Source organism: Electrophorus electricus, chromosome 5 (assembly GCF_041902795.1).
Source record: "Electrophorus electricus isolate QZ-2024a chromosome 5, ASM4190279v1, whole genome shotgun sequence".
NCBI classification, from domain to species: Eukaryota; Metazoa; Chordata; class Actinopteri; order Gymnotiformes; family Gymnotidae; genus Electrophorus; species Electrophorus electricus.
In genome coordinates, this window is record NC_137501.1 from 27,030,192 (window position 1) to 27,044,985 (window position 14,794).

The 14,794-nt window shown below is 35.4% G+C and overlaps 1 protein-coding gene across 1 annotated transcript; it reads left to right on the plus strand.

Moving 5' to 3' along the window:
* The first annotated feature begins 2,102 nt into the window (after positions 1-2,102).
* Positions 2,103-5,820, plus strand: zgc:111983 (uncharacterized). The gene is made up of 7 exons (XM_035529760.2): positions 2,103-2,213; positions 2,574-2,622; positions 2,896-3,498; positions 3,816-3,997; positions 4,334-4,395; positions 4,496-4,650; positions 4,772-5,820. The coding sequence occupies exons 2-7, from the start codon at positions 2,583-2,585 to the stop codon at positions 4,897-4,899; spliced, it is 1,170 nt and encodes a 389-aa protein (XP_035385653.2). The 5' UTR covers positions 2,103-2,213; positions 2,574-2,582; the 3' UTR covers positions 4,900-5,820.
* Positions 5,821-14,794: the final 8,974 nt, after the last annotated feature.

The window sequence follows — 14,794 nt, forward strand, 5'->3', positions numbered from 1 at the left end:
TTTACACTCTGAAAAATCCCCAAATACATTAATAAGTTCATAGCACAGATTCATAGAATAACAAATTCATGTCTGTCAAGCAGCACTGAAACTAGACAAGGACTTTTCTATTTAACTGACCATGTTTTTAAATCCGTTGAATGTAACATCATTTGAAGTTACTGTCAAATACTGCACTCAAGTCTAATGATACCAAAAAAGAAACATCCACAATTCAAGGCAAGCAGAATGCCAATAGTCATGTTCTCTTCAACCTTTCCACGTCAAAAAGAAGATGCTTTGTACTTTATTGAATAAAAAAGTTGAGTTTGACATGTTTCGATCAAGCATTTCATGAATACGGTAATTGCAGTTGTGTCAGAGAGGACAAGATGCAATTGCTTAAGGAAAGGCTTAACAGCTGCTTGAAAAACCTAGTGACATTAGTGACAAATTAGTTTCAGTAAGGTACACCTAATCACTGATAATAGTTTGAGATGTGACTAGTCTGATAATTGTTCTAGATGTGATTGGTCTAGAGGACAACATCAAGTTAAAACGTTTGTTATATTCAATAGTAAACTTCTCAAAACATTCTTGGAAGATAAAGCCTGACTTGTCATCAGAGGTTTAAATAACATATAATGTTTTTCAGATACCCTGCTACTGAATTATAATCCTGGTAGCCGGTATTTTCTTATTTAACTTGAATCTGAGAATATACTACTACCAAAGTCTGGAGAAAATTTAATTATAGAGTATAATAAACAGAGAAAATATAGATTCTGCAAAGCATTCAGAATTCATATCAATGTATGTTAGTAGATTTAAGGATATGTATAGTATCATAGATTTTTGTTTAAATAAAGTGCAATGTTGCTTTGTCCCCCTGGAGACTATAGACTATAGTTATTTGCCATTGTAATGAATACTTCTAGAAGGATACAAATAAAATTACACATCAGGTATTCATATAAAAATTATGAAGCACCATGGAGAAAGCATTGTTTTTCATTAGCCTCATTCCTGAATTGTTATTACTTTGGCTTTGACATAGAATGAAGTTTTGTGACTGTTTCAAACCTCTCATGGATATAGTCCTCATAGGATAAGTAGGGCAAATTATAACTCACAACAACCTTTTTGTATGCATTTTACTTTCTATTTTGTATACTACTGAAAACTTTGAACATGAGTCTATTGTTACAATAAGGATGGAAAATTATAGGTTATGGAAAGAATATAAATGTATAGCTTATGGAAAATATAGCTGATGCTGTGTCAAATTTTGTCCAAAACATCCAGTTTCTCTGGATATATATATATCCAGTTTCTCTGGATATATATATACACTTTGAGATTCTGAAGATTCTTTAAAAAATGTAGAATCAAGTGTCACTTTTAATTTTATTGACATAAACCACTTTGGAGTAGGTAAAAACACCCGAAATTTTGTTTCTTTCTTGCAGTGTCTGCAAAAACAACTTAAAATATGAGGAACAAGTTATAAGGAAACATTTCCTGTTCTTCCCGTCTCTGTGTTAATGTCCACTTACCGTAGTCCACCCCATTGACATGCATAGCGTCTTATCATGGTATCCAGCATAGCACAGACGCTGTCTTTTAGCTGTATGGGACACGATCAAATGTTTGTGGTTTTCATGTTTTTACTTTCGCATTAGGAATAGCAAATCTAACAAAACTGAACAGTTTGTTGTTGTTTTTTTCATTTTGTTTTTGGTTTTGTGGGGGAAAGTTTATATTTCAAGGCCTAATGTCACTTTATTTAAAATGTCACTGCAGATTGATTATACAAAAATGCTGTAGTTAAAACATAATCTAGTACCCAAAATACACATTTGTTTTCTTGCTTAGCATTTTTGAGATTCCCTAGAGATAGCCAGAAGCTAACAGTATGAACAATGTTTTTAATGATCCCTGATTCTATTGTGACTTGCTGTAAAACCCCTGGCAGACTATAACTTGATGGGTGAAGTAAGCCAACAGGTATCAGAAAACAAAGCCAACACAGCAATGCGGTTTTTCGAGTTTGCCAGGCAAACACCACCAGGTGAGTTCTCATTGGATCATGTGCTCCTCTTAGATCATGGAACTGGCAGAATTACTTCCTCTATGTAAAAGCTATTGTAGATGTTCTGTACTTGCATTTGTACATTGCAGCTGAGGACAGTAACTTCACACATCTCCTAACACACTGCTACCTGAGAATACAAGTGAGTAACAGCTTTCTCTGTTCCTGTAAACACATTGTGTAGAATTTTCAGTGCTAGTCTGAATTTTCATAGCAAACTGATATACAAATGTGTGTGTGGAAATCACTTTTTATTTTATTTGGGGAAAAAAATAATGAAAATATTTTTAAACTTATTTTCATTTGGCAAAATTATTGTGTAAACTGAGTAGAAAAAAATGAAAGAACATTGTAAAGCAGTTATTTATAATTTTTTTCTGATGATGTGCAACAATTGTTTTCTATTCTTAATCTTAACCATTATTATCTGTGATTATTATTATTATTATTATTATTATTATTGTTATTATTATTATTATTAATGTTGTTGTTTCTGTTTTAGGATAGTATAATGGACTGGAAGTTTGTACTGGCAGTTTTGTGCCTGATAGGTAAGACTTTCCTCAGATACTCTGTATTCAGAATGCTACTTTAATTTGCTCTTAGAATCTGAATTTAATCTCAGTTGCTCCAGTGAGATGTGAATGGCTTCACTGTACTCTGCACTTACATGTCACAGCCTAATTCATACACAGAACACACCCTGTCATTGGAAGGGGGGACTTGAGTAGGCTTTTGGCTAGAGTTCTGAGCAGCGTCTATAGTTGGAAGAAACCTGATGATGATAAAGTTGATGATGTTTTTGTTTACTTGCTTGGCCTTAGGTGCAATGTCTTTAACACTAGCTGTAACAGATTCCAGCAATTCTACAAGTGCCAATTCTACAAACAATGATAACTCTACAAGCAATGCTAACTCCACAAACAACGCCAACTCTACAAACAACACCAACTCTACAAACAACACCAGCTCTACAAACAACATCAACTCCACAAACAACGCCAACTCCACAAACAACGCCAACTCCACAAACAACGCCAACTCCACAAACAACGCCAACTCCACAAACAACGCCAACTCTACAAACAACGCCAACTCTACAAACAACGCCAACTCCACAAACAACGCCAACTCTACAAACAACACCAACTCTACAAACAACACCAGCTCTACAAACAACATCAACTCCACAAACAACGCCAACTCCACAAACAACGCCAACTCCACAAACAACGCCAACTCCACAAACAACGCCAACTCTACAAACAACGCCAACTCTACAAACAACGCCAACTCCACAAACAACGCCAACTCTACAAACAACGCCAACTCCACAAACAACGCCAACTCCACAAACAACGCCAACTCCACAAACAACACCAACTCCACAAGCTCTCAGAATTCCGCCAGCTCTTCTAGCAACAACAGTGAGTGGACAGTAAAAATGCTGATGCATCTCACTGACTTATTCATGATTATAATAACAGAAATTTTATTTCATTTAATCATTTAAGAACCAATTCCAGTATGTCAAAGTCATGCTATTATATTATTACTGTTCTAAACACACTTTAGAACTCTTATTCAATATGCTGAGTAGGTTTAGACTGAAAATATTGACAACCCTGATAGGTGTACTTTTATATTAAAATGCCATTTATTATATTTTAAAAATGTAATTTATTATTATTATTATATTTGTTCACTCATAATCAATCTCAACAAATTACCCTTGCAAATGTAGCTGCAAATGTGACTACAACTACTGTCAGTGGAACCAATACAACCCAGAATGCTTCAACCACATCCATTCCAGTCGCTTCATCATTCACATTAATCTTCAAGATCAATGAAAACTTTACTCAGGCTCTGTCTGACAACAACTCCAATGAATTCAAAACAAAATCTAAAAGTATCACCTCTCAGGTAATTCAGTGATGATGCTATTTGTAATGATTGTTTTATTCCTTCAAATTTTTGTTAAATTACAGATATAAAACACACACACCCATTTTACATACATACATACACACAGGACACTGATATTCATAAGCATGAGCACAAAAAATAAGAAAATAAATCTGTCTGAGTATATGGTCAGGATGTACTATTGGATTGTAGTTCATATTCATTAGTCATGCCAAAGGGTAAAATGATAGAACTATTATAATTTGCTAACATGTCAAGCTCTGTGTTTGGGACAAGTCATTCTAATGGTACTTATAATGCACAGGTCCTACTTAATAATTAACTTTTTTTCAGCTTGAACCAGGTTTCAAAAAGCTGCACCAAAATTTCCTCCGCATGATTGTTGTGAAATTTCTGTGAGTGACCATAAACAGTTATAATTCAAAAATAATTCTACATTTTTTAATGATTATTCATAATTTGAACATGTATCATGACATGTTTGTGCATTTTCAGGCAAGGCTCCATAATTACACAATCTGAACTTGACTTTGGTGCTGGCACCACCCCTACTGCGTTACAACTGGCAGATAGCCTGCGTACTGCAATTAATAGTTCCAACTTGACCTTTACCATTGATCCGAACTCCATCAATGTCACCCAGCTTACTGGTCAGTGCAAACTCACAAAGCCTTGTGATTTTATTATTCCTTGATACACATAAACGTTGCTTCCTAATCACTGTTAAATTGTAAATTAATTTCAGTGTTTTTCTGCATGTGGAATCCACAGGAAACAGCACAGGAAACAGTACGGGAAACAGTACGGGAAATTCCATGCCACCAGCAATGACAAGCTCCTTTCCTTTGCTATGGATGTCTCTCACGTCGCTTCTGCTTTCAGCCATACTGCACTTCTAACTACAGTCCTGATCATAAAACACACAAAATATATTTAATAACAACATGAAAAAAAAAAATTTCCTAGTTCAAATTTTAAAAAGCCGTTGTAGCCAACAAATACAATGTATCTTGTCCAACGATATATAATTAATTTCATGGGAATTTATTTTACTTTGAGATGGGATTTAATATATCGATTCATGATATTCTTATGATATAAAGAGAAGCCATATTTTCTTATAAAAATGGCAGGATAAATATTTTCTTGATTCTTAGTGTAACTGAAGATTTAATGAGGGTAGTGTCCTAATGGTCAGGACCTGTCTGAAAATTCTTCTCCACCTGAATAATACTAATTTCAAGGATCTCTTTCATTTAGCTTAATAAAGCATGAAATTGTTCAGGAACACTTTTTAATTTGTAACATGACCTTGCACTATAAATCTACAAACCAGTTACATTTAAACTTGGTTACAGCCTGCTCATAACATCTGTATATTTACAAACAATATCTGCGCAAGTAGTCAAAAAAAATATAATTCTTAAAACATTATCTGTCTCTCTGTAAGTTTACTTTTATCACCTGTGTACCAGAGCTGTTGCAGGATGTGTGGAAGCTGGGAAGCACTGAGCCTACATGGACGTCTGCTATGTCCTGCATTTTGCTGTCTCTCAAGTGAGAGTTACTCAGTCTCTGTAGATGGGGAGGAACATTGAAATCAGTTTATGTTTCCCCTAGATTAGATTTTGGAGTCAAAAAGTATTATTGCATTTTATTATATTTATATGTACAGCGCTAGAAAAATTATAGAGAGCACAGCAACATTATCAGTTTATCTGGTTTTACTATTTATATTTATGTGTTTGAGAAGAAATTTTGTATTCCATAATCTACTACCAATATTTCTCCCAAATTATAAATAAAAATATTGTCATTTAGAGCATTTCTTTACTGAAAATGTCAACTGTTCAAAATAATGAAAAGAACTAAACCAAGAACTAAAAAGATGCCATGTTTTCAGTCCTCAAATAACGCAAAGAAAACAAGTTCATATTAATTTTTAAACAAGAAAATATTAATGTTTTAACTTAAGAAGAGTTCAGAAATCAATATTCGATGGAATAATTATGAATGCTCAACATATATTGTTTTAAACATAAACTGGTTTCACCTTTTAGAACTTCAGAAGCACTTTGTTTGCACAGCTGATGAATGACCTCTGTCTGAAAGGTCCTGTTTCTTTGGAAACCTTGTGTACTACATAAAGCTAAACCTTAAGTAAACATTAATAGGCTCCTTTTTACACGACCCATCACTGGAGATTTTTGCATAACTGTTCACTTGTTTGCTGAATTGCAGAGCATAGGCATTCCGTTATTAATTCACACTGGCCCATATTTTGGATCTGGTTTAACTGGTTGTAACATGGTGGCTGAGGCAGGAGAGCCAGACGCAAGCAATGCTGAGCAAAAGGTAACTTATGAAGAATAGAAGTTAAGAAACAAAGGCAGAAAAGGTTAAGGAGGTTCACTATATGGGTCTAAGATTAGTGGTATGTCAAAAGAGTAAGCGATAGTCTGTGAAGCAGGCTAATGTGGAGTGTTGAATGGCATTTCATGAGGGGTTTAAATGTCCTGAAGCAAGTGGTGTCAGGTACAAGTGATGAGGGGCGATCAGGACTCAGGGAAAGGGGAACCGTGATGTGTGTGGAAGGTGTGTCATGGGCTTTCACTGGTAGGTGTGTGAGTGTGTGGGCATGTGTTCCTACTGCCTCTGGATTGCCTGGGTGTTGGCCAGGACATGCCTCCCATGCTATTTTTTCCAACTATCGGTACTCAATACCAGTCTTTGTTTGATATCTTACTTACTCAGATTTCTGGCATTGTTCATTTCTCAAAAGGAGTGAATTGTATCCTTCCACCTTTATTTAAGGGAACGTTGTCCGCATCATAATTTGACTTCAAGGGGATTTTATTTTTTCTGCATAGAGTACAAAGGACTAACCAAAGCGTTTATTTACCCACCAAATAATAATGGTTTATAATCTGTAAAGAAATGCTTTAGGCACATACCTGTTGATATATATGCGCTACACTCCTGGAGTGCTGCAATGTGCTCCTGAACCAGTTTGGGATTTGGGGCAGTCTGTGCACCTGGTTTATAGTTACTGATTGTAGGGGGTGGTGCCTGTTGGTTTGGGTTTGGGGTTATTGTGTGTTTATTGTCAGGGAGTTAGTGTAGGATTGTATTTTATTTTTGCTCTTTAAATGTAGTTAGTTGTGGTGTTTCTTTTGGTAGTGTGGGTTTTGTTTGTTATGTTGGCAAATAACCACTCCTGAAGTTATTCAGTGTTTGTATATAGGTGTGTGTGTCTTTGTTCATCATTTAAAAACACAAAATTTCACCTCGTCTGCCAGTTTAGTCCAGTGATTAATCATTCCACCTACCATCCTGCTACCAGTCTTTTCAAAGTGCTGTTGTGACCTCACCACCTAGACAGGGTCGTAACATATATCACAGTCATTATTTCCTGACATATAACATGAGACATGTTTGCAGGTCTTCTGATGCAAATGTGGAGTCACAAGTATTTATTTAAGGAAAGTACATCTAATACATTGACACAGCATATTAGGCTAAAGTAGATATATTAAGTATTACTATTAATATTAAAATATAAATATTTGTTTAAACCTGACAGCAATTGTCACTGCACACTGTTACTCAGCATTATAACATTATATAATAGTATTATAATATTATATATAGCATGAACATTGACTTAGTTTTCCACGTTTTATTTCTTTCATTTGTATCAACACAACATCCAAAGATTGATAAATAAATAAAATCAAAAGCCTCAGCAATGCATAAAAATGGGTAAATTCTCCTAATTTAACTTACACTCAAAGGCACCTTTTTGCCTGTGAGGCATGATCATTGTTCTAAAACATATACTTGCATATGATGGTTATTTTCACTAGTAGCTTTGCTGTCAGCTATCTTAGATTAACATTCTAATTTAACCCAGCCACTGGGGATAATCAGATTTCCATACCGGATTGGTCGAGATCTGCGTTACCAGTCACCTGGACTGGTCAACGTTATGCTACCATGGAATCAGATGACTGTCTGTGGCAATCCCATATGAGAATAGCCAAAAGAAGAGCTACCCATCCATTATTGAAATGTTCATAGATATGTTTAGGGGCTTTGACATAAAACATGTATTGTTAAACAATAAATGTTTACATTTATTGGAACAACACACATAAGTATGGTTTAATTGCTTACTAAACAGACCCAAAAAAGTGCAATTTAAAGCATTTACTCCCTCATATGTATTCACTGAGACTGACAGCCCTCATATTGTAATATGGGCTCAGAGTAAGTGCTGAGCATTAGTGTTTTATTTGCTGTCTTGCAAAAATAATGTTAACAAATGTAGTGACAGTGGCCTCATTCATTAATTTTGAAACATATAGCTGCACCTGGCACAGACGTCAGGCTGTGTGGGACAGCTCACTATAAAATTACTTTAGATTAGATTTTTAGTCCAGATTTATAGGTTTAATTTCAACTTTGGGTAAGGACACAAATCACACCACCCATTATATGAGCAGTATGAGCAGGATTATTGGAGGGGACACCCCCCCAAAAAAAACACCTTGCCTATGCATTAATCACAGTGTGTGTCTAATGCAAAATTCAAGGTCCTTACCTCCCATGAAGGTGATAATGGATATCCCCTCGGTCAATTGATTCCTCTTTCAAACACGTATGCAATACTGTGCATGCTCATGTAAGCTTTGGGGCATGTTACTGTCTTCCTGAAGGGCCAAGAGTGTTTCCTTGGTGCAAGAAGCAGCTGAACAACCCTCCAAAGATTTGGTAGAAGACATGGTGTATGTGCTATGATGCATAATATGGACCAGTCAAAAAACATTCCTCTCCCACAGACATTGCCAGGCCTAATGATCCTGACCCAAATCCCCAGGAATTTGAATTCAGTGACACTGCTGTATGAGAATGTATTTTATTCCTGTCTGTTAAAAGGAATAAAAAAGGACAAACCTATAGCTTTTGTTTTTTTATGTGCCTTAGGTTCTTTGTTTAAATAAAGTATTTTAACCTAATCTCATTTACTGCTGCTCCACAGCAGCCTTATCTGCTGATTTAATTGCACTGCTCTGTGAATGCAGGTCAGTCAGCAATGTGGCCACTGGAAGAATGTGACATGATGCGTCCTGGGCATTCTGGAAAGGCAACTTCATTTTCTAGCACTTTTCATACACAGCAGCGATTCAGAATGCTACACTTAAGACAGATAGCCATCACGTCATGAAGGTCTTTGCCAAAAAAAAAAAAAAAAAGAAAAGAAACAAAATGTTACAAATGCAATTTATTCAAATAAAGCTAAGATTAACTAAAGTTTTAAAAAATAACAAAATGAAAGATTAAAGAGAGAAAATCTGAATTAAAATAAATATGTCACGGCTGCCCCTCCCTCTTTTGCTTTACTTCTTATGTTTTCATGGTTTTTCCACCCCTCATTTAGTTCTTAGATTTAGATTAGTTCTAAAGAAAAAACACAAACCTATCATGTTTTATGTCCTTTAGGTTCTTTGTTTAAATAACAGAGTATTTTTAACTTAATCTCATTTACTGTTGCTTGCGGCAGCATTATAAGATGATTTAATTGCATTAAATCAAATTGAATTAGGCCACTAAATCGCTACATTTGTTAGCATTATTTTTGCAAGTCAGCAAATGAAAACACATTTGATAACCAAAGAAAGATTCATTCTCATTCTGCATTTTTTAGGAGTTAGCAAATACACCTGATAAGAGTGATTTAGTATCTCAAGTATGTTGCCTGCTATAATGAAACACAGACTTTTAAAAGCTAGTTGGTACAGCATCATCTTTAAAGTAACTCATTGTATCGGTTCAAATTTCATTGTTAATAGCACTAAACTGGGACATTTTCATGATATCTTTATGTGGTGATGAATAGGTTGCAGACTGTGCTGTCAAGTGTAGCTGTGCTGTAATTTGTAAATCTCTTGATAAAACTGATGCATCATGTCTGTCAAGTTCTAGTGAGGCCCACATACCAAAGTACACACAGTAATGATCTGACAAGTAATGATCTACATCATGGATAGAGGCCGATATCCTGAGACCTTTTGAGATAACCAAATCCAAAGAATAACCATAACAGTGGTTGCTCCCAGCCACATGCTGAGAGAAACCAAAAGAGTCCAATATGGCGCAGAGATCCTTGGCATAATTGTCAATGGGATTGTTGAAGTGTTTGTTAGAATAATCAGCAATTATAAAATGGTAAAAATCAATGGAAATAAACCAGTCTGTAAATTCATCAATAAAATCTACATAGTACTTTGAAACCCTGTAGACCTGTAGTTACTAGTAATATACTTGGCATCTCTTTCAGAACTACACAGAAATAGGATGTAAAGTAACCAAACTGCTTGCATTGGAATGATGCATTGATAACTGCTTGCACTAAGGTTCGGTCACTCTTAAAGGCTAGGTTAGGCTTATGCCTGTTCATTTAGATCTTCCAGATCTCCCTCACTAATACTTAAAAAGAATTAGATTTGCCCAGGGTGACATTACGCTGCCATCAATGGGCTACAGCATACTCATGTATAAAAATAGGGAGCCACTGGCCACTTTATTGAGAACAGCCTACTAATACTGGGAAGCCTTTGCATTGTGAAGAGCCTAAAGGAAAATATTCCTTTTTTTCCTAAAGGAAAAAAAAAAAGGTTCTTGTTGACATGAATGCATCATGTAATTGATTAAATATATCAATCAATTAAAATATATTAATCAATATTTGATGAATTAAAATATATTTAACACTATATTTTGGGCTTCGTTTCTTTATCTTGTTACTTTATTGAGTAGAACTGTTGAGTAGAGCCTTTAACTAGTGCATGTGATTCACAGCTGTGATGTTATTTGCCATGATACATGACCTTAGGTGTTCTATTGCTTAACTGCCGACTCAGGAGACCACCAGAGTACATTGATCTCATCATTACGATCATGGAACCAGTTATATATGACTCGTGCTTTGGGATATTGCACACTATTAGGCTGTAAGTAATCATTATGAGATGCATAAACGGTGGCCATAAAGGGATGCACATGGTTAGAAACAAAACTCAAATGATGCTCGATTTGTATTTCAGGATGGGTTCAGAGCCATGCGGATTATACCAAATTCGGACCCTACCATCTGCATGTCTCAGCACAAATCAAGATTCCTCAGACCAGGCGATGTTTTTTTTTTTTTTCAATCAACTGTTCTTCACAGCGCAAGACAGTGTAATCTGTTATTGTAGCCCTTCCACCATAAGTGTCGATATGTTCTATGTTGCGAGATGATTTTCTGCTCACCTTGGATGTAAAGGGAGGAGAGGTATTTACTTGTGCTGTCAGCTTGAACCTGTCTGGCCCCTTTTCTGCCCCCATTCTGGCCTCTGTCAAAAACGAATGTCTGTTTGCTGGATGGTAATTTTGTACCTTTCTGTGTGAACTCTAGAAACAATGGGGCATGAAATGTAGTTTACTTTCTCTCTGTCTTACATTGTGTGTATGTCTTACATTGTGTGTATGAAGGGTGCAGCATCAGAAAAAAATATACCGAATCACTATAGTGTCAAGCACAGCTTCAAACCTTTTTTCTTGGTCTTGGTCTTAGTATTTCAGGCATTAGAAGACCTGAAGAAGAAAAAAAATGCCATTTGGGGATTTGTTTGTTGTGGGTCAGTAATGCCTGCTACTAAGAAATAAATTATGACTTTCACTTTAATTTGAATGACACAATGCAGGTGGCTGTTGTCATCCATCAACTAATAACAGCTTTTTGGTTGACCTTTTTATAAGCTATTGTTCCATTTGTCATTCCACTAAGGACTAAGTGCGTGAACTACTCTTCGTTGTTGAAATGCATGTTTCCATGGATATGGCAATTTCTCTACTCTTAACTAGGTATGTTGATAAAGTTTCTGACAATGTCCTGCATGGTCTGCATTCAAGGTTGCAACACTAATCATCTAAATTAGGCTTGCCTAAACTTGTTCTAGGGCTGCCATTCATTGGGTGTGGAGCCATCAGCCTATAATGCTTTTAAAAGCCCACTGTAGCTATGGCTCAATCGACAAAGACACATCACAGGGAAAAGCCCTTTCTCTTTGTGTCATTATACAGTACATTTTTATTGCACAGGAAATCTTTTCAGACAGAGCTTCATTTTAAACAGCAGAATCCATGTTTACAACACAATGTTGAAAGCACTCACCATAGACACTACATACAAGTGTTATGGTGTATTATTTTTAAAAACAACAGACATCATAATGAATCTTTGCCAGTTGACAACATAGAATTATTACAAGTATATTTGTATGTATTTGTATGCATGTATTCATTACACATTAATTTATTTATGCAATTGATACCGCATGTAATACCTCATGTAATGAAATTAAATAAGATTTATGCTTTAAAAAGACCTTTGAATGATGTTCAGAAAGAATAAACAAAATATCATGACTAAGTGTTGTAGATACAGAAATTTGTGGCTCTCAATATCATTACATCATTAATCTTAGCAAAGCACTGAATTTAACTTAAAAACTCCATTAGATACTGGAACGTCAGAGAACATGCAGCATCATTGGAAATATCATCGTAATTACAAATGAATTACAAATTGGCATAATTACAAATTGGCATAATTACAAATTGGCATAATTACAAATTGGCATAATTACAAATTGGCATATATTTAGATTCTACAGAAATTAAGTTTTTGAAACGCATATAATAAATGTAATGTAATGCAAAGAGTGGTGGAGCTAAGCCTTTTTAGAAGTCACGGACTTTTAAAAGTGACTGACATGTTAATATGCAAATTAGATGTAAAATAAAACGTGCTAAAGTAAACATATTTCTATCACCTTTTAGCATTTTTGTGTGTGATTACAATGAAAGTGAAGCCACAGCATAGAGTCTAATAATCCAATAATCTGAAAAATTATTAACAGGAGAAAAATCATCCTTCTTCCCATGTTGCATGGTCAGTGCTAGCCTATTCATTTTATCCAAAAAGACCTGAACTTTGATTTAGAACGAATGCACAGAAATTGAAGCCACATACCCACTTATTTATAACAGATCTCAGCTCAGGGAGCTCATTAATAAAATGGTGGCTATGTTTAAGAGTAGGTCAGTGCTTTGTTTCTTGGTTTGTTATTACACAACTATTTAGATTTTTTTTTTTTAAGTCTTGGGAGAATATGAGGACCTCTTTGGAAAATCATTCATAAATATTCTTTTCCATAATGCTTAGGCATAAAACTGCAGTGCTGGATAATATTATATTGTCCATGTTAGTGTCAAAAACCCTTGCATGTAACTAAATGATGTCACTTAACTACCACCACAATGTTTGAATGTTTGAATCCCCAGTCTTATCCCCAGGGTACGCAAGCAGGATGACGGGTAAAAGTATATGACAGGCAGATAATTATACTGTGTTAAATATGGCATAGACTATATTTATACTGCAAAATATTTATTTGGAAGAATAACCCTTGATGTGTCATGATAGCAACTCTCTTAAGCCATTTCTTAAGGTTACTTCTGTGACTTGCATTCTGAATTGGAACAAGCATTATAAAGAACAATGTGGAGAAACTACACCACACCAGTTTCAGTCCACACCCAGATTACTGGCAACTGCTTCTGTCCAAAAAGAGCTGGCCAACATGAGAGAGATCTCAATTCCACCCTGGCCATGTTGTGTTAAATGCTCTGTTGGAAAAAAATGTAAAAACACCTTTACCTTTTACTAAAATGTTTAGACTCTTCAAATCAGGATAGTCTGGAGTTGGCCTACTCTGCACAGCCAAAGAAAAACCTGAAGTTTGATTTGGAAAGAACAAGGAGGCTTGTATGTTTCTAGTCAGTTCAATCTGGTCATTTTAGATTTCTTTAAAATTGGTACACATGAAAAAATAAAGCTGTTTCACACCTTTCAGATCTATGCTTAAATTCTAGGCTTAAGAAACAAGATAGTTGGAGGAATTGGGAAATTCTCATTTTACAAATGCATACCTGCATTAAAGCGGTATAGACATGACAAATTGAGTCAGTTATCCACTCCCAAAACATTTGTGGTTTTGAGTTCGCCCTCAGGCACAACCAGTTTATTTACCACAAAGGTTGTATGTAAGTTAACAGAATGACTCACAGAACTGAGTGTCTAAATGTACTATGCAAATTGGAACTTTTGGAACCATTTTGAAAAGAACACTTTGAAAGGAACACTTTGAAAAGAACACTTTGAAAGGAACACTTTGAAAAGAACACTTTGAAAGGAACACTTTGAAAGGAACACTTTGAAAGGAACACTTTGAAAGGAACACTTTGAAAGGAACACTTTGCAAACAGCAGGTATTGAGGCATCAACACTATTTAACGGCTAAAAATGTTGATTAGTGTCACTGTTGGATATCCATCCAATAGTGATGCTGTACACAGAAATCTGAACATAAAAGATCATCTGTACATTGCTACAGATGGGCTATAGGCTAACTGAAAATTCTTATTATTTACCATTTTTAATAAAGTAGATGGTAAGTGTATTTGACCACTGTGAAAAGTTAAAGTGAACAGCACAATTATAAATGGACCCAGTGGTGGTGTCATGATGCTAATTCAAATGGGAAGGGGTACTGGTAGAATGTTTTGTGAAAAACCAAAACACACAAAAAAGCGAACTTTATTTCTCAAAATATGGTCTTCCAAGCCTGTCAGGTTAGTCAGTCTGGGAGGACAAAGGAAAGCGAGAGGGAAGAACAGACGTGAAGG